Source organism: Podarcis vaucheri (assembly GCF_965113315.1).
Source record: "Podarcis vaucheri genome assembly, chromosome: 3".
NCBI lineage: Eukaryota > Metazoa > Chordata > Lepidosauria > Squamata > Lacertidae > Podarcis > Podarcis vaucheri.
The window spans coordinates 73634531-73653911 of NC_138761.1; the positions used below are offsets into that span (position 1 = coordinate 73634531).

The following is a 19381-nucleotide window of genomic DNA, read 5'->3' on the forward strand; positions in this document are numbered from 1 at the left end:
GGAAACCCCCTTGTTCACTGAAGCAGCTGTTCAATGATTTTGTCCTCCGCAACCAGATTAACCAGCCATTTACAATGATGTATTTCTACCAAACCCACTGGGATTCCACCAACAATAAGCAAATCTTCCCCAGTTTAATAGTATATAAGGGCATTACTGCACAGTCAGTCAAAGCATAATTCAACATAATTCAATGCACTCTGATCATGCTTCCATTTAGGTATATCCTACTGTGTTCAATGTGCATACTCCCTAGTAAGTATGTTTAAGATTGCAGTTTTATGTTTAACTTCAAGTTCTTTTCAATGCACAATAATCCATGAATCTGCACACGACTTGGAAGAGCATAGTTATGCTGTGTGACAGTGGTCCTTAACCTTTTTTGGGTTACAGACTCACTTGAGAATCTGATGAAAGCTACAGACCCACTTCCCAGGAAAAATGCAAATATGTGCCATTTTTTTGCATGCAGTTGATTTTATTGCATGGGTGTGTTTTGCATCCATAGGCCCTAGGGCGAGAGGGAGAACTTACAGTTTCACATAAAGATAGAGAATCTACTGAGAGCTGATGGACAAGCTTCAGTGACATACAGTTACAATCTTATATTAACCCAGCCATGGCCAAACTTGGCCCTCCAGCTGTTTGGGACTACAATTCCCATCATCCCTGACCACTGGTCTTGTTAGCTAGGGAAGATGGGAGTTTTCCCAAAATAGCTGGAGGGCCAAGTTTGGTCATGCCTGTATTTGGCAGTAAGCTTTACAGTAGGGCTTATGAGTAAGCAAGCATAGAATTATACAGTGTATTGATAAATAAAAGGGGGGAGGTAGTTGGTTGAGAATTCTTGCATTGGGATTTTCCACAGGGCTGCCTCAAGACAGTTTCCTGCCTGAGGCAAAGGACAAGATGATGTCTCCACCATTCCATGTACAGAAGCTAATTGGAATAGTGTCTTCCACTGCACCTGAGAGTACCAGGCTAGTTAGGGGAGTGTGGCACATAGAGCTCTGCCTTTAACAGAAGAGTACAGCTGTGGGATTCAGGAGTAGAAGCTAGAGGACTACCACTGCTGCCCCACAACATATTGCAACCTGAGGCAGTTAACCTCATTCTGCCTAATGGTAGGGCTATCCCTGGGCATCCAAAATATATTTATTTTAAAATTATAACAAATGAAAGTTTATGAAAGTTCCCGAAAGTGTGGAAAGGGGAAGATAAGCATTCTGCTGCTAATTTCATCACAGGAAATACCCAATAGCCGCCACTGAAACTTGTAACTGCATCCCACACATTAATCACAATGGCAATTAATCCACTGCCTTGAGCTATTGTATTTCCCCAAATGAGACTGTGTGAATTAATTTATCTAAAATTAAGCTACTTTCACATCTGAACAGTGTATGTGTAAGGGGCAGGCAAACAACACAAGCTTATAGGGAGGCTTTTGCATCTGATAAAATATATTTTAATTCAGGGGATATTGTGACAGAGCACACAAGATTTCCTTGGAAAAAGCGTGAACAAATGGTTACTTCTGATCTGAAAGCAGAAGACAGCAGAATTGTGGGTCATGATACAGTATTTGTTTTCTAAATTAAGATTGCTATCCTATGATGAATTAGTGGAGGATAAAAGTACCTCAGGAAAAGCTTAACATGTTTTGTATGTGAGAGGGAAAAATAAAAAAGTAAAAAGATGTGTTGAGGTTAGAAGTGAAAATGTATCAATGGGAATTAAAAGTAGACGTGTGTACAAGAAACCTACTGAAACTCTGAATAATTTTACTCAGTAAGGCTCTGATTTCATACCTCAGTGTTAATGCCTACTTCAGATCTAATGGAAGACCATGGTTCGTTCATCACTGTGTGAGTAAACTATGACAAACACTGGGCTTTAGCATTTCCTCTCCTCTGCTTCCCTCTTTTGTAGGCAGGGGGAGATGAAGATGGGGTCACACAGTGTAATTTGCCCCAGGTGCTGCACTTCCCCTAGGGACAGCCCTGTGTTCATATGGGTGGTGGGGAAACTGGTGGCTGAATTAGTTTCCCAAAGAAAATCTTTGCCAAAGAGATCGTTCCTCTGTAGTTGTGTGCCCAACCATCATGTAGGCTGGTATTAATATCATGCTTTGATTATATCCAAGTAAAAAGTTCAGGAGCATTGGTGCTGAGATCTGCAAAAGATCAAAAACTTGAACAACTTGCATTTCATAGCTTCACCCTTGGTAAATATTGTTAAGCAATACAGTACAACAGTGCCCTTCCCTGTAATGTTTTTACATTCAACGCTGGATTTTAGCTGAATAAACAACAATAACAGGTATGCTGGTAGAAAGCCAGCAAGGGACTAGCCAGTGTATTGTACAGAATATCACACAATTTCTGCTTGGTTTTAAAGGAAAGCATTGATATAGTGGGCCTAGTTGAAATCAGATGGAGAGAACCTGTGCAGTAGGAGAACTAGTGCAAAACAGCTATCTCTTGATGTAAACTACGGGAAGGTCAGTAGGAGGGTGTACTGGAGGTGGTGTTGCTCTGCATGCCAAAGGACACAGAGTCCAGCAAGCAAAAACTTATAAAAGGGGTAGACTCCACCACAAAATTGCTGTGGGTGGCAATACCAAGGCATCAATATAAATTTAGTACTGAGTACATGCTATCACTGAGATGCGGGTGGTGCTGTGGGTTAAACCACAGAGCCTAGGACTTGTCGATCAGAAGGTTGGCGGTTTGAATCCCCGCGACAGGGTGAGCTCCTGTCGCTCCGTCCCAGCTCCTGCCCACCTAGCAGATTGAAAGCATGTCAAAGTGCAAGTAGATAAATAGGTACCGCTCTGGCAGGAAGGTAAATGGCGTTTCCATGCGCTGCTCTGGTTCGCCAGAAGCGGCTTAGTCATGCTGGCCACATGACCCAGAAGCTGTACACCGGCTCCCTCATCCAATAAAGCGAGATGAACGCCACAACCCCAGAGTCGGCCACAACTGGACCTAATGGTCAGGGGTCCCTTTACCTTTTACATGCTATCACACCATGACCAAAATGCTCAGTGTGATCTTGAGATGGAGACAGAAACCAAGGAGGCATGCAAAGAAGGAAATGTAATGGGTGACTTCAATTGGGTAAATGAATGCTCCAGTCACGATAGAAAATAAGCCTTCCTTTATAAAATGTAAGTCTTATCCAAATGAGGAGAACAAAAAGGTACAGAAACTTTGGCAAAATAAATGCAAGCAGACTACAAGAGAACATTTCATATTGCATTTTTTTTTAAAGACCAACAATAATACATTTAAAAAACATGTTAGAACCAGCAGACTAGCTGGAGAGATGTTTGGTCCTTTGGATGACAAATGAGTCAAAGGTGTACTAAAGGAGGAAAAGGAGATTGCAGAGAAGCTGTAGTGCTGATCCCTGCGCCTGAACTGAGTCTGAAGAGGCAAATGGTGGTGACAAGAATTGACGTTCTAGGCCTTGATGACAAACTAAAAATGAAGACATCACATCCAGGAGGTAGCATCTACTTGAGAGCCCTTTAAAAACTTGAATTTAAATAACTGATCTTCTAACAAAAAAAAGTAACATCTGTGAGATCAGCGTGCATACCTGAGGACCAGAAAGTGGTCAATATATAATCAACTTTTAAAAAGGGATCCAGAAAGTATATATGAAATTAGTTTTCAAGTATCCAACCTATAATGAAAACTATTATTAAAATTAGAATTACCAAGCATAAAAGACCAAATTTGGCTGAAGCAAAATTGGTATGGCTCCTGCAAATTTAAGTCATATATAACTAACCTTTTAGAGTTCAGAGTGTCCATATGCATATGACTAGGGGTGATCAACAGATAACATAAACATGGCCATTTATCAAAAAGCTTTTGATAAAGTCCCTTAAGGGACTGAAAATAAAACTGCCAATCATAATGGTGTTATATAAATTGATGGTGTGACCAGATTATAGTACGAACATTTCTGGTAGTCATACATCAAAAATACTATCTTAGAGCTGGAAAAGGTGTTGAAAAAGGCAACCAAAATTATAGAAAGGCAGGACCAATTCCCATATAAGGAAAGGTTACAACATTTGGGGCTTTTTAGGTTAGAAACAGTGCATAAAATTATGCATGGTGTGGATAAAGTGGATAGAGAGGCTTTCTCCCCTTCCCATAATATTAGAACCCAAAGTCATCTACACAGCACATAAACTATTGAATTTTATCCCACAAGATTTAACATTGGCCACCAACTTGCACAAACATAAAAAGAATAAGACAAACTATTGGAGGATAAGGCTATCAAGGCTGCCAGTCATTATAGTTGTACACTGCCTCTAATATTGGAGGTGATATGTGACTGAATACCAGTTGCTGGAAAACACAAATGTGGAAAATGCTATTGTGCTTGTATTGTGTTTGTGGGCTTCCCATAGGCATCTGCTTGGCTCATGTGAGAACAGTGTAGTAAACTATTTGTTTATGGTTTGATCCAGCAGGGCTCCACTTGTTATTAGAGGTTCCACAATGCTCTTTCTTATCCTTCACCCTATTTAACACCTTAATGAAGCTACTGTGGGAGGTTATATGGATATTTCAGATGCAGCATAATCAGTATGTTGATGACACCCAACCCTGTCTCTCATTTTCAGCTGAACCAAGGGAGGCAGTTGAAACAGTGAACTGTTCATTGTTGAGAAGGACTGGATGCTGTACAAGAAGCTGAAACTTAATTCACAGAGTACAGAAGCAGCGTTGGCAGGTGGACTAACATGACTAATATCCTCTCAATTCTTTTGTCCAAGTTGTTTATAAAGACATTGAACAACAATGGGCCCAGGACAGAACCCCGCTTGTCACTTTTTACCAGAATGAGAAGAAACCATTAATGAGTACAGTACTTTTGGGTTCGGTCAGTCAGCCAGTTACTTCATTCAGGCCACCTTTTACCAGCTTCCTCGCAAGAATATCACGGGGTGTGTGTATTTGTCCAAAGCCTTACTGAAATCAAGATACACTGTGTCCACAGCATTCCCCTGATCCACCAAGACTGTACAGTAACTCCATTAAAAAAAAAAGAAATGAGATTTGCCTGGCATGACTTGTTTTTAAGGTACAAATGAAATGAAAGGGAAAACACAGCTTTTGTGATATGGTAGTCTGCACATCTGTAAGTTTACATTATCTGAAGAAGAGAAAGACCTTGCAGAGCAAGCGCAGACCTGCATGTAAACTGTATGAGTCATTTAACAATGCCTTTTGAATGCTGATGGTTACTCGAAATACATTAGGAAGAGGTGGAGGCAAACCAATAGGTGCCAAATCAATTTTATCTTTGTAAGCAAAGTGTTCCTCTACGTCAAGTTTCGAAGTCTCTAGGCTTCATGTTCAAGAGACATTAAACTCAACGCCAGCTTGAAAACTGCTCTACCCTATCTCCACCCCCTTCCGCGTCCTAAGGTAGTCCCTGGTCGGTGAGGCATATTGTACGCGTTGCCTGTGGGGCAGCGTCTTCCCGCTCTAGCGCCTGGGAACGTGCACCTGCTGCCTTTTCTTTTAATTATTAATCTGAGGGCAGAAGAGCTTTGCCGGCGCTCTGCCGCTCCTCCGTTCATAGAACATGAGACGCTCCAGGAAAGCAGCGCTGCGCAATGTCAAGCGAGCGAGCCGAAGGAGGCGGGAGTGGGAGCCAGCGAGAGGCGCGTGAGCAGAGCCATTGTCAATATGCTAGCGAAGGGGGGAAGGGCGAGAAACGCGAAGGCTTGGGAAGAGCTGCGGGACGACGACGACGCGGAGATCTGCCCAAGCGGCAGCCTTTCTCCATCAACTCTCAGACTTGAGGCTCCGCCTTTCAATTGATTGACAAAAAGGCCAGCGTTTCAGATTCAGCGTTTGGGCGGGCTCAATGGTGAAGGGCGAAAAGGCGGGACGAAGTCTAGCCAACGGTGACGAATGTAAGAGCGAAGGGCGGGGATACAACCTGAATGACAGCTCAGGAGATAAACAAGCTCCAGCGCGAGACCCTCAATCGACCGACCTCGGCCGTACCCCGTTCCCCGCCTCGCCGCTTAAGAGTGTGACTGCGAGTCATTGTTCTGCAGGCGGATAAACGAAGCAAAGAGACTCCGCTGTCTCCCTTCTAAGCAACCGCCTGACTCTCCCGCCACTGCCCGGCAACGTGAAGACTCAGCAACTTCCCACCACCCGCTCAGCAATAACCGGGGAGCGGGTTGCAATGCGCAGGCGCACACAGGCTTCGGTGCTGCAAGCGACGCCGGGAACTGTAGTCTCCGCTTCCTCAACCTTCCCCAGACGCCTTTGAGCTCGCGCTTCCTCCGATACTACCAAGCCCAGAATCCCTTGCGGCCCTAACTATTGGAAGCCCTAGTTGAAGCGGGTGGCGGCGGAGCGGACTCCCCCCCCCCAAAAAAAAACCCAAAACAAGGAAATGGTGCCCAGTGCGGTGGCTTCGTGCCCCTGACGCTCGCGCGGCCGCTGGTCCCGCCGCCTCATCCCGCCCTCCCTGCGGCCGCCCCTTCCATGGGTGAGAGACATGGACTACGAGTTCAAATCCAAGCTGGCGGCCGAGCGCGAGCGGGTGGAGGATCTGTTCGAGTACGAGGGGTGCAAAGTCGGCAGAGGCACCTACGGGCACGTCTTCAAAGCGCGGCGCAAGGACGGGTAAGAGGGAACCGTGCTCCTTCGAGAAGGGCGGGGGGGGGGGGTCGGGGAGAGAGGGGGGGGGAGCCGGCCGGGCGGGAGCCGAGGAAGCGCGGATTGCCAGGAGGCGCCGGCGAGGTCGGCTGAACTTTGAAGCCCCGCCGCTTTCCGCGATTGCTGTCACAGCGGCGGCGGCGGGTTTTATTTCTCGAGCCCCAACCCCGCCCGCTAGAGGCGGCTGAGGGCGGGAACAAACTTTGTCCCGCGCTGGCGAAGCCCTCCTTCCGCTCCTCGTGCCTTTGGGGTGTGAAGGAGGCTCGGGGTCGAACGGGATCCAGGAAGAGACGCGCTCTCCCCTCGTTTGTTTTGTAGGGTCCAGCCCAAACCGCGCTTTCTCTGCATGAAGCAGGACTAAAACTATCCTCTCAAGTCTCAGCCGTTCAAAGCCTAGGATTTAAATGCTTGACCTGATTTGAGTAAGCAACAAAATTTCCCTCTTTCTCGGTCGGAAGCACTGGGAATGTTTGGAGCTTGAGATAGTATCCTGGTCACAGAGCTAAGAAAACGGTCTTTGTTGGGTTAATAGGTCTTAATATCATACTTTGATTTTATCTGATCTACATTTGAGGGGGAGAGCCCCCCAAATTCATATTAGCTGCTCGGAATAAAAGGGTTTTTGCTGTTAGTGCACAAATTACTTGCTTGAGAAAAAATTCTTTTTACTACTTGTCCTACAAGTACATCTCATGTGACACAGGTATTACCTGTTTGGATAATAATAATCTGCACTGTCTTGTGTAGGCATATATCTGGATAGAGAGGAGTCTGATGCTTTGTAGATGTTTTGACTAGATAGTTTTTGGAACTCCTCTGGATCGAAAAGTCTATTCAGTATTATAACGGTATTCTATATATGTGTATCTAGGATTGGTTAATGTATGAAAACAAAGAGCAAAGTATACTCCCATGTTTAAATTTCTGATCTATATTTTTGTAATGCTATATATACAGGCTGATGATGTAAAATCCCTTGAGTACTGAAAGTGGTTTTATGTTTATATAGTGTCAATGGTCTCCACCATGAAAAAGAAATCAAGGCCTTTTGTAACTATTCTGCTTTGGCAAATCAGGTATTTTGATTACAGTATGTACAAATGCTTAAAAATCTGGATGCACAAAACCCAGTTTCTGGTAAGTCTGCAGTCCTGTGTATTTACCCTTACTTGGAATAAACTCCATGAAACAGTAGGGTTTGCTTCTGAGTAAATATGTACGGGATTGGACTGCTTGTCTCATTGAGTGTACAAATCCTTAATTCACAACATTTAGTAGCTCTCTTCTGCAGACATTCAATATTAATTTCATGCTAACTGATAGAAATGATAGCAAAAATCACAGTAGGTAGAGACATTCCCATGTAATACATTGATAGATCAACATAGCTATGTGTGTGTTGTCTTTTCAACTTGGTAGTTTTCTTTTACAGTGGGAGCCATGTGGATAAATGTATAAGCCTGCAGTTTCAGTTATGTTATTGACAAAGTTAATCACAGTAGTCTTCCAACACAAGTCATGAGATGAGACCCTTCTATTTATTATGCAGTAGGGAAAAGGGAAACACAACTTTAGGATTAACAGCTTTTCCAGTAGGGAGAGGGAGAACCAATATTTGCTCCAATACCTCTACATTTCGTTCTGAAGCATGGGCAGATTTTAGAGGCATCAAAATACTAGGCCCAGAAAAAGCAATATTGAGACAAAAAAAATCACAAAACAGTTTTACTGCTTTTCAGCAAATATTATATTAATATATTGACAGTTATTTATTTTGCTATTTTTATATTCCACTTGTCCTTTTGAATGCTCAGAAGCCGCATGCATGTGGTTTTCAATAGTTTCCCACCAGGTGTTGCTCAGGTCCACACATGCCAAAGATTCAAGCAAAATATATGATTAGACAACCTCCGTCCACCAACTTTGTTATCAAGAGATCAGGTGTGATCACAAATTTTGAGTTGTGCTTTCCTTCCCTCACTAACAAAACAAAACAAAACAAAACAAAAAATAAACTGACTAACAGTGCCATGGAATTAAATGAGACTTACTGTCCAATCCCAACTCAAGTGTAGTACTTATTCCTAAATGTGTGGGGTTAGAATTGCAGCCTTAAACTGCCTTAGCATGATCTATTAAAACTTGGGTTTTTTCTTTTACTTTGATGCAGCTGCAATAGCTGTGATACTTACAACTGGCCGGGCGGAAATTAATAGCATCTTCCTGCATCTCTTTGGAGTAAATAAACAAAAAGAACTTAAATTGTTTAAGATAATATTTTTCTCAAACATTTCCCGTTATGACCATTTATATGAAGGAATTAGCAGCTCAACACACTTGTTTTCCTGGATTGTGTTTGGTCAACCAAATGAATAGCAGCACCAAACTACATATTTGTCTTATCATAGCTGCAGCAGTGCTGTTAGCCATGGTTACAGAGTTGAGTGTTACACATGACATTGACATAAGTCCAGTATCTCATGATTCTGCAGGATGACAGAATTCTGCTTCCTGGGAATGTATTTGAATTTGAAATAAAGTGAGTTCCCTGTCCTTATTCTTCAAAGATATTTAAAAGTGTGTTGCAAGGCCTGATGAAACCTTATTTAGCCACCTGTCTGGCTTCTCAGTTGTCCAGCGGTGGGAGGTGCAATTTTTTAAAATAGATCTTTCTGCCTCTCAGTGTCTAGGAGAATAGAATAAATGTGGCAGACTTGCATGATATATCATTTTTTGCTCAATTTGCATAGTATCAACAGACTTTAACACTTGGCTTTTCTTGATACACAATTCCTCTTTCAATGCAGGAGATACATTGTTCTAGCTTTATTAATGCACCTCCCTCTTTCAGCTTGGAGAGGCCAGCTTGGTGAGGCAGTACCACAAAGATACCCTCCTGATACTGGTTTCTCTGTCACTTACTGGGTTAGCAGTGGGAGGTCATGGCTGTGCAGACATACTGGTGGAACCAATCCAGCACTCGCTCTGATGTGCTCACAGAGCCTTGACCTCACTGTTGCTCTGCCCCTACAACACCTCTTGGTAAGCAGCAGCAATGCCCATATTGGAAACATCTCTCTGCAGTACCACCTTACTGCACTAGCTGCTCTTATATACAGGCTTGTGAGACCTGCTTCCGTCTTTCAGACTTGGAGGAAATGTGTGGTGGCCGCATTCAGGATACCTGTTCCAGTTTTAAAAGGGAAGGAGAAAGCTGCAATGCCTTTTGTAGGTGTGGAAAAAGCACCATGATGGCAGGGAAGGAGATATGAGAAGGGAGACTGTGGGAGGGGAAAATGGGGAGCCAGTGGGTGAGGGTGGAGAGGTGGGAGGAAGATTTAATCCACTACTTGCAAGAGTGATAAGAGGCCTGCTCTGGTTCTGATTTTGTCATGTTTGGATTCATGTCGATTTCAGGGAATTCCTAGGGAAAATTCCTTGAAGGTCATTGCTGGCTCTTAGTCAATATGCCAAACCAGTACAGAAGGCTTATTAACTTTGCTGCTGCAGTTTTTTCTGGAAGTTTATCACCTCACTTCTGTAATGGCTGTTTTTTCATGGAGCATCTGCTTGCCTATTGGCCAGTATAAATAGTTACAATGTAATGGTATTGAGATTGTTTGCAAGCCAGATGTTGTATATTATTTTCAAGGCACTATTGCACAAAACATCCATATTGAGATATAAGTTTTAACAAATTTGAAATGTTGCGCTGTGATAGTCTGAAATTCATTGAGCCTCTTATGTTGTGTCTTATAATTAAATTGGTTATTGCTGCCATGAAGGATACAGTTTGGGAAAGAGTAATGAATGCAAAAGATCTGATTAAACCTTTTTGCATTTATTTAAAACTTTCCGTGTATAAAAATGCTTGCAAAATTTATTGCACCTTAAAACAGTTTTGTTGCCTGTATTGTAGTTTACCGGTACATTTATGATATAAATACAGTTATAAGCTGGTGGTTTTGGCTCTTGTGGGTGTAATGGTTGTATGTCCTTTGATTCAGTATTGGTGGAATAGGAGCAATGGAGCTGGCTACATACGTAGTTGCTTCTGTTACATTTAACTTGTGTACCACAATTTCAAATTTTATTTTTATTTACAGTACTTAGACTTTTAACCCCACCCCGAAAACTCAAGACAAGTAGAGAAACAAGTTATAAAAGTACTGTCAAAATAAACAAGTTGCTTCCCATTCCACTCTTCTATGCTACATCAAATGACTTCGCATCGTTAGTGTGTTCAGCTTCTAGAATGTAGAAGTGACCACTAAAAGCTAGTGATAGGGTGAATTTAGGTCAGAAAGCCTTGCCCCGTTATAGAGTGTTGAGATCCCTCTGAATTTGGGTCTAGCTAGTAATGGGATTTGTCTTTGTTCTGGCTACTCAGCTCTGCCTCCAGTCCTCCTGCTTTTCCCAGCAAAGTCCTTGCAATTGAGAAGCTTTAGAATTCATTTCTAATTAAGGACAAGGCCCACAAGCAGACTTTCCCACTCTCTTAGGATCCCTCTTTGCTGCTGGTTCCTCACTCTGCTTTTCTTGTGATGTTTTGGGAGGGGGAGGGGATACAGGGGAACCTGAAGATAAGAGAAGCTCATTTCTCCATGTTCCTTTATTCCTGAATGTTCTTGGGGGGGATGTGCACAAGGTTTCAGGAAAAGAAGAATGGATTTGGAATCAAGCAAAGGGGAGTTACCCAGTCACTACATAAAACTAGGGGGGCCAGATGAAAAAGAAGATAGGGTTCCTGTCATGGGCATAGCCAGGATTTATGTTGGAGGAGCAGGCTTTATGTTAGGGGGCCAGAACCTCAGTAAGTTATGTATTTTTACTGATTGATTTGGGAGAGCAGCTGCCCCCTGCCCCCCTTGGCTACACCCATAGCTCCTGTGTCTTTATAGAAAAGGTAATTGTAATTCCTCTTCTACATCTAAGTTGCAGGAGTTCTGTCTTCTGTAAAAAACAAAGGGGGCGGGGGCAACCTGGGTAACATGCTATGCTCTTGCTGTTTGAGGCTTCTCAGAGACCACAATGCGATATGCCTTAGGAAATGCATTCTTCCATATGAAATGTTTTTAGGTGTTGGTATTCATGTGTTCTTGGATTGTACCTAGGGTTCTGTTCAGATAAAGATCCCATTACCGCCATACTTTGTCTAGAAATAAGTAGAAACAGAGGGGAGCAATCCTGCAAACAGCTGGCAGGTCTTTCAGTTATTTTGGTTGGTTATTCATTCTTACCTGGGAGAAAGTGGAAATAAAAACAATGAGGCTTACTTCAGAGTAGATGCTATCAGATTGTCATGTTAATATCTCATTACTAATTTATATGGTTTAAAAACTTATTTTCATGAGTCAGTTACTGGGATACCAACATTTCTGAAACAGCTTTAAACATTCTAAATCTTAAGGAGGATATTCAGAGAGGGAAGAAACAACTACGTATGTGTTTATTTTTCTCTTAAGAATGGGGGAAGGAACAAAGGGTTGTGGAATGTTACTTTTACAGTACAATCCTGTATGCATGTCTACTCAGAAGTAAGTTCCATTGAGTTGAAGAAACTCACTCCCAAGCAAGTGTGTATAGTATAAAAAGGTAAAGGACCAGTGACAGTTAAGTCCAGTCGCAAACGACTCTGGGATTGCGGCGCTCATCTCACTTTACTGGCTGAGGGAGCCGACGTTTGTGTGCCGACAGTTTTTCCAGGTCATGTGGCCAGCATGACTAAGCCGCTTCTGGTGAAACCAGAGCAGCACACGGAAATGCCGTTTATGTTCACCTTCCTGCTGGAGCAGTACCTATTAATCTACTTGCATTTTGATGTACTTTTGAACTGCTAGGTTAGCAGGAGCCGGGACTGAGCAACGGGAGCTCACCCCGTCGCAGGGATTCGAACCGCCGACCTTCCGATTGGCAAGCCCTAGGCTCAGTGGTTTAGATCACAGCGCCACCTGCATATAGTAGCCTTCAAATGAATGGAGTCTTTTATAAATTAAATTAAAATGTTTGGAGGGGTAATTACTTTAGAAGTAAGTTTGATAAATTTATTGGAGTGTTAGAACACTTAATATTAAGACATATTTTTTCTTGGGATTTTAATACATTAAAAAAGGTGTAAAAAACCCGTTAAGAGTTCAATCCTATAATGTCTTCTCAGAAGTTAGATCCACTCAGTTCAGTGGAACTTTTTCCTTGGTAAGTGCTTATTTAGGATTATAAAAATGTCTACATAGAAGGCTGCATCATACTTACAAAGCTTGTGTTAAAATAAACTTAGCTTAAATCACTCTAGGTTAAATGGCTTTGATTTTAATTTTGTGACGCTGAATAGCTCTGTGTACCTCATTGTGTCTAAGCAAATTACACCTATTACGTATATGAGGTTTTGAGGTGTATCAGTTAAATAATTTAGAAAAAAAGACATCAACAAATACAAAGTTGCAAGAATGGCTCCTTGAAAAAAATACTTGTTTTTGAATAGAAAAAGCTGTGGCAAAGTTTTAGTGTGGGAATGTTATTGGTAGAAGGAGGCCTCTAGCCGTGTTGCCAGCTAAAACTCCATAGAAACCCAGCAGTGATGCATATTTATAGTTTGCCAATCACCATGGTACCAAGGCACTGCTATAGCTAAAATCCATTCTACCCATTCTTATAGATTGTTTCAGCATCCTTCTTAATCTTTCTGCAGATGAATCTTAAACAAATTGGGAGAATGCATTCAGTACTTAGTACATTTTCATGATTGTTGTTTGCCCACTTTATATTTTACAGATTCAATAAGTATCATGCAACAAATATTGTTATATCACACTTTTGTCAGCTATGAAATATTGCTTCTAAAACAGTTGCTTTGCTTGGATAGGTACACAAAGAAATAATTGCTATGGTAGTAGCTTTTCCCCCTGTAGTGAGTGATGGCATAGCCAGTGGCATATCTCTTTGATTTGGTCAGCTCTGTAGTAGCTAATCTTAGACCTGATTTATACATGAAATTGACCACAGTGAAAGCTCACAGTGAAAGCTCCCCAAACTCATGTAAGTTTCCCATGCTTGCTATATCTTAAAGAACTTGCAGGATATGTTGCCCCATTCACATGTAATATTAGCATGCCAACAATCAGGGTGTGCTATTGGCATGCTAATGTTGCACATGAATGGATGAGCACACTTTTTTTTGTATGTGAATTTAAATGTGGTGAAGCACACTGTGGTGAAGCACATGTAAGGCTTATCCAGATAAAAGCTTTTCATGTGACTCACATCCTACATGAATTTAGCTTTAGAGAGGGGTAAGAATAAAGAAAACCCAGTAGTGCTTATTTTAAAAACCTAAATAAACACACTCTTTTGGGAGTTGATGAATGCCTGAAGTGCCTGGTCAGACCAGTGGGCCGTCGGTGGTGCTTAGTGATTCTGAAAGACTGTTGGTTGTATTGATTAAATAACCTTTTTATTATAGTGCTAACCTTGCATGTTTGAATTCTGTGTTTGAAGTGATCTTGTCTTTCTAGGCTGCTGAGACAGCCAACTAAACTTGACCTTCCTAAGTCAGTACTTATAGTAAATCAAGAGCTTTGAGAGGCTGTTGAGGTGGGCTGCATCTGCAAGCTATTTAAACACGAATCTCGGTGATTGTCATTCTGATAGAAACATCCAGACTAGTAAGACAAGTCCGTCATCTATGAAAATTTAAATCTATTAGCTCCAGTTTAAGAGCTGCTACTTCATGTCAGGAATATTTTGATGATGATGAATAAAATTTATATACTGCCCTTCATCTGAAAATCACAGGGTGGTTTACAGTACGAAAGCACGAAATACATAACATAATGACGAAATAACAATAACCCCTTCCAGTTTAAAAGGCCATAGATTATTTAATCAGCCAAAGACTTGGGGGAAGAGGAATGTTTTCACCTGATGCCTTAAGATATTTAATGAAGGTGCCAGGTGAGCCTCCCTGGGGAAGAGCATTAATGCTTGCTACTCATCCTTACAGTAACCATAGCACCTCTCCCCAAAGCCATTCCTACCTGTCTGCAGTCTCTCTTCAAACTTTGTGTCCATTATGCACTTTGTCTTCTGCTCTTGAGCTTACTTTTCTATCACAGAGAATCTGTAACTCCTAGTGCCGTATCTTTGACTACTGGTTTCCTGGAAGTACAGACATGACTTTCTTGCTCTGCCAGGCATGAGAGTAAGTCACTATGAACTGGCTCACATGACTACCAGCTGTTCATTTCCCCCTGTACAACCTCTGGTGTGTACAGGATCATGTGGGCCAATCTTGGTAAAAAAAAAAAAATCTGACTGTTTACGTTGTGAGAAACCTACAATTATTTCTTTGGTAGATTCAGGAAGTTATTCTGCAGTCTCCATGTACAGCCTCTTTCACACTGAGGTTCCTCATGTGAAGATTGACTGGATTTGTAACTGTGAACAGGCCCTAAGTAAAACCTGACAAAACTTCAGATAGGCTCCCTTTGCTGTCCAGTATGAAAGGCTTCAGACAGTCCTGCTCACCTTGTTCGTTTCAAAGCATTTTCTTCCCATTATGAATACTTACCAGATTCAACCTGTGAGAAGGGACATCGTTTAATGACTTTCTAGCCTCTGTGGAGAGCATGCTTAGTGAGTCCCTTCCAAGCGTTATAACTTGACAAACATTTAATCAGTTATCAGTTTGCTGCATAACGTATTTCCCCTTTTTGCTTGCCAAAAATCATTAACAGTATAATGTTGATATATGCCGCATGATCTAAGCATGCTTAATTGTTTGAATAATTTTAAGTTTAATTGGTAGATCCTTGTGAGTTCAGTGAGCTTAAATGTAAATGTGCATAGGATTGCAGCTAAACTGAATAGTGTGTTTATGCCAAAAAAACCACATTTTTACTTGATTGTATTTTTTCATGTAAAGGTGCTTTATATCTATATGTATCAAACTGCTGAATGACTTTACCCTTCTGAGAAATTAAGTAATTTTTTTGAGGATGAAACTTAAAGGGCTTTCAGTATTTTGCACTTCTAGTACATTTTTGAAAAATTTAGTCAGAAGTAAAGATTTCCTATGCATAGGATTACACACTTTACTTAAAAAACTGAAATTGTGTTTCTGAAAGATGTATCCTTTATTGACCTTGTTTGTTGGTGTTCATGAACTGAAACAAAGGCAGTATTTTATCTCAGGTTTCACCTTGGATAAAATACATGAACAGCTGACCTAAAAAAGACTTGTTTGTTTCAAGTCTGAATCTGCTCCAAGCTGGATGTTTTATGATGAGTTTGCAAGCTTGTTCAATAACTTCAGTTCCAAAAAAAGTTCCAACTGTATTATAACGGAGTAAAATGTTGTGGTACATTAAGTTAATGAAAATATATTGCTTTAAAATATTAGAGGGAAAATATTCTTGGTACACATGACCCACAAAGTGGATCATTTTGAAAATGTATTCCCTTGACACCTTGACTGTAAAGCCTGACAAATTTCTTCATTTGCTTTGAGTCGTAAGAAGGGCAGATTGAGTATGCCCTGAAAACTCAGCTCTCCTTTGTCAGTCTATTTTAGGAATTAAAAGTTGCCTAGTGAAAACAAATTGCAGGCTAGAAATTCTGTACACTGGGAGAAGAGGTTCTCTCACTCAGTGGCCTTCTGTGTTTCTGATGCATACTGAGCAGCAGAGATGGAGGCAGGCTTGAGGCCCCAGGCACTTACCTCCCTGGGAATGGATGGGGACTAGTGGTGAAAGAGAGTTGAGGTGAGGGGCTAGTGATGGTGGCACAGCGGTAAGGATGTACAGCCAATTCCAGCTACCCAGTGTCAGATGCAAAGCAGCTGCCACTCACTTTCTTCTCAATAGCAAGGTCCTTTGTGGGTCCAACTAAGCATGGAGTGGGGGTTCCTGAGCTTCTTGGGCCATCCACTCTGGAAATACACCTGGAGAGTAACCTTTTTTGTCTTGGTATGGTATTAGGAGACAGAAGTGGTGGCAGCTGGAGCCAAAAGGATTTTCATCATGATCCCTAAGCACCAGAGACACGCTTTGTACTCAGCAAAGGTATCAAAGAGTCAGGAGTAATAACAGCTAGAGGCTTTTCAGCTGGCCAGTTTTCTTCCTCTGCAGCACTGAAGAGAGTGTTTGGCTAGGGATGGGACAATGCTGTCTTACTGGGTGCTGAGGAGATCCCAACAGAGGGAACAAGTATGAGAAAGAATGCCACCCTCACTGCTTGTGGTGTGGCTTGGTTTACCATCACCATCTCTTTGCTGTGCTGCTGTCTGATGATTTAAAAATGGGAGAGGCATGTGCACAGATGGAAGAAACAAACCACAGCAGTAGTGGCAGTAGAGCAACTCTGCACTGGTGAAAAATGGGGACCAAGAAGGAAGGAGAAAGGAAAACTTTATCCATGTGACCAGATGGGCGGGGTATAAATAATAAATTGTTGTTGTTGTTTGCTATTATAGCACACAACCAAATGACCTGGTGAAGGAGGAACAGAGCAATCTGTTTCTCCTTCACCCAGCCCAGTTACTATCCTGAATAGAAAAAAGAATAGAATAGCTTTTAAGGCGCTGCAAGGATCTTTGCTACAACACTTACACAGCTACTCTGCTGGAAATTGTTGCTGTAAGCACTCCTTGTGATTGAGCTAGCCTTGGGTTTGCTTTTTGTACACACTATACCTTTAAAGCACATTCAAAGCACATTGCCCCACAAAGAACCCTGGAAACTGTAGTTTATCCCTCACAAAGTTATAGTTCCCAGCACCCTTAACAAACTATAGTGCTCAGAACGCTTTAAAAGTGGAAAAATGTCTTTGAATATTCTTGGTGTGTATGCCCCCCTCATAGAATTGTAGAGTTAGATAGGACTGTGAGGGTCATCTAGTCCAACCACCTGCAAGAAGCTCAATGCTTTCTTGTATGTTCTTTATTCAGTCACAGAGCTTATTCCCCACCCCTCGCCCCCAAATGAAATGGCAAAATACACATGAATTATGGTATGAGTCTCATTCATGTATAACTTCCTGCTGGTTGTGTTCTTCACAAAGAGCTTGTTTCCATAGGCACCAGTTTTTTTCTTGTATTAATCAGTTTTACATAAGATCAGATGTGTATAGTGACTTTCTTCCTTACTGCATTAACAACATTCACAAGTGATATATTACAGACTGCAAGGTGCTGTTGCTGTCAAATGTGAAAGCATTTTTAATAAATGGAAGAAAATTAACATAAATTGAATATAAACTGTCACTGAAAGGGGAAAACATATGAAACCTAACTTACAGTGATTGAAACCAAAACTGAAAACTGGAACAGATAAAGTGATGTTTGTATTTCAGATAATGTGCTTAGCACTATCAAGAAGTTCCACAACAAAGATTTGTAATCAGGTGTAAGAATTTATAACATTTGTTTACTTAGTGCTGTGAGACTTATTTCCTTTATCTAGTTGTTTTCAAGCAGTGTTTTTATATCATGCTTTTATGCAGGATGTAGGATGGCCTTGGGAAGAAAAGCAGGATGTAGTTCAGGATACTAGTGTGTATAGATTATTAGGCCATGGTTTAATGGTGTTATTGCTACTTCTCTGGCAAGTACTGTAAATTAAAGAAAAAATGGTCATACAACATTTAATGAGCATCAGTCCTGCTGCTGCCTCAGATTGAGTTTAATTACTGTGTGATACTCAGTTGCATACCACCTCACAGCAGTGCCTCATCTTTTATTTTCTTACTGCGTATGGCTGCTCAGAGCTACAGTGCATGTCTTCCATGTTTGGTTTCCCTTTAAGGGTAGGAAAAAAATTAAAATGCATAATCATTTCAGTTACATGGTATAAGTGTAATTGAACTGTAGCATTGTGTGGCGGGGAGATGGTGTTATATTTCTTTTGGAAAGACTTAAGGCACAATCCTGTACTCAATACCTATCAGTTGAGAGACCATAGGATTTGGCTGAATCACCCTTACATAGGCAGAATGCACGATGAATCACCATCTTTAGCTATACTGTCAGAACATTGTGTTTGCAGCCCATTCTGACAGCCAAGAAACACTGGTAGAAAGGCTGAAATAACATAGAGTCATGGGTAGCCCAGGGGAGAAACATAGGCTGTCACCTATACCTGTTTATTTCATAGTTAGAGCCCCAGTGGTGTGGGGCAATATTTCTCTTGCCATGCATGTTTAGTTCACAAGGTGAACTTTAGTTTTGGGAAATGGGATACTTTGTACTAAATAGCTTGTCTCCAGAACATTTCTAGGTTCTTCAGGACATTGTTAACACTTCTCTGCACTAAGCAGGGATGGGGGACTTGTGGCCCTCCAGATGTTGTTGGACTGTAACTCCCATCATTCTCAGCCAGCATGGCCAATAGTCTGAGACAATGAGAGTTCTAGTCCAGAAACATCTGGAGGGCCTCAGGTTCCCCACCCCCTTTCTTGGAAGATCACAGAACGACCAGCAGCTACATACATAGTGCTTCAGTATAGCCCTACTAAGCAGAAACATGCTCATGGTCACCACAGTCTCCCCCCTCCCCTCTCGCCATCCAGGTGGTGCAGAGGGAAGCCTTGAGGCATCAGTTTTGATTGAGCACTAAGGTAGCACCACTTGCCCTCCCCTTTTCACACACTCTGAAATACATAACATGCAATGTGCA

At 41.7% G+C, this 19381-nt stretch overlaps 1 protein-coding gene across 1 annotated transcript in view; it reads left to right on the forward strand.

Annotated features, from left to right (window-relative positions):
- Positions 1–2953: 2953 nt before the first annotated feature.
- The window catches only part of CDK19 (cyclin dependent kinase 19), an 81877-nt gene continuing 65449 nt past the window's right edge, over positions 2954–19381 (forward strand). The window contains 1 exon segment of the mRNA XM_082216803.1: positions 2954–6680. Within this exon segment, the coding sequence (XP_082072929.1) occupies positions 6553–6680 (128 nt within the window). The 5' untranslated portion in view covers positions 2954–6552.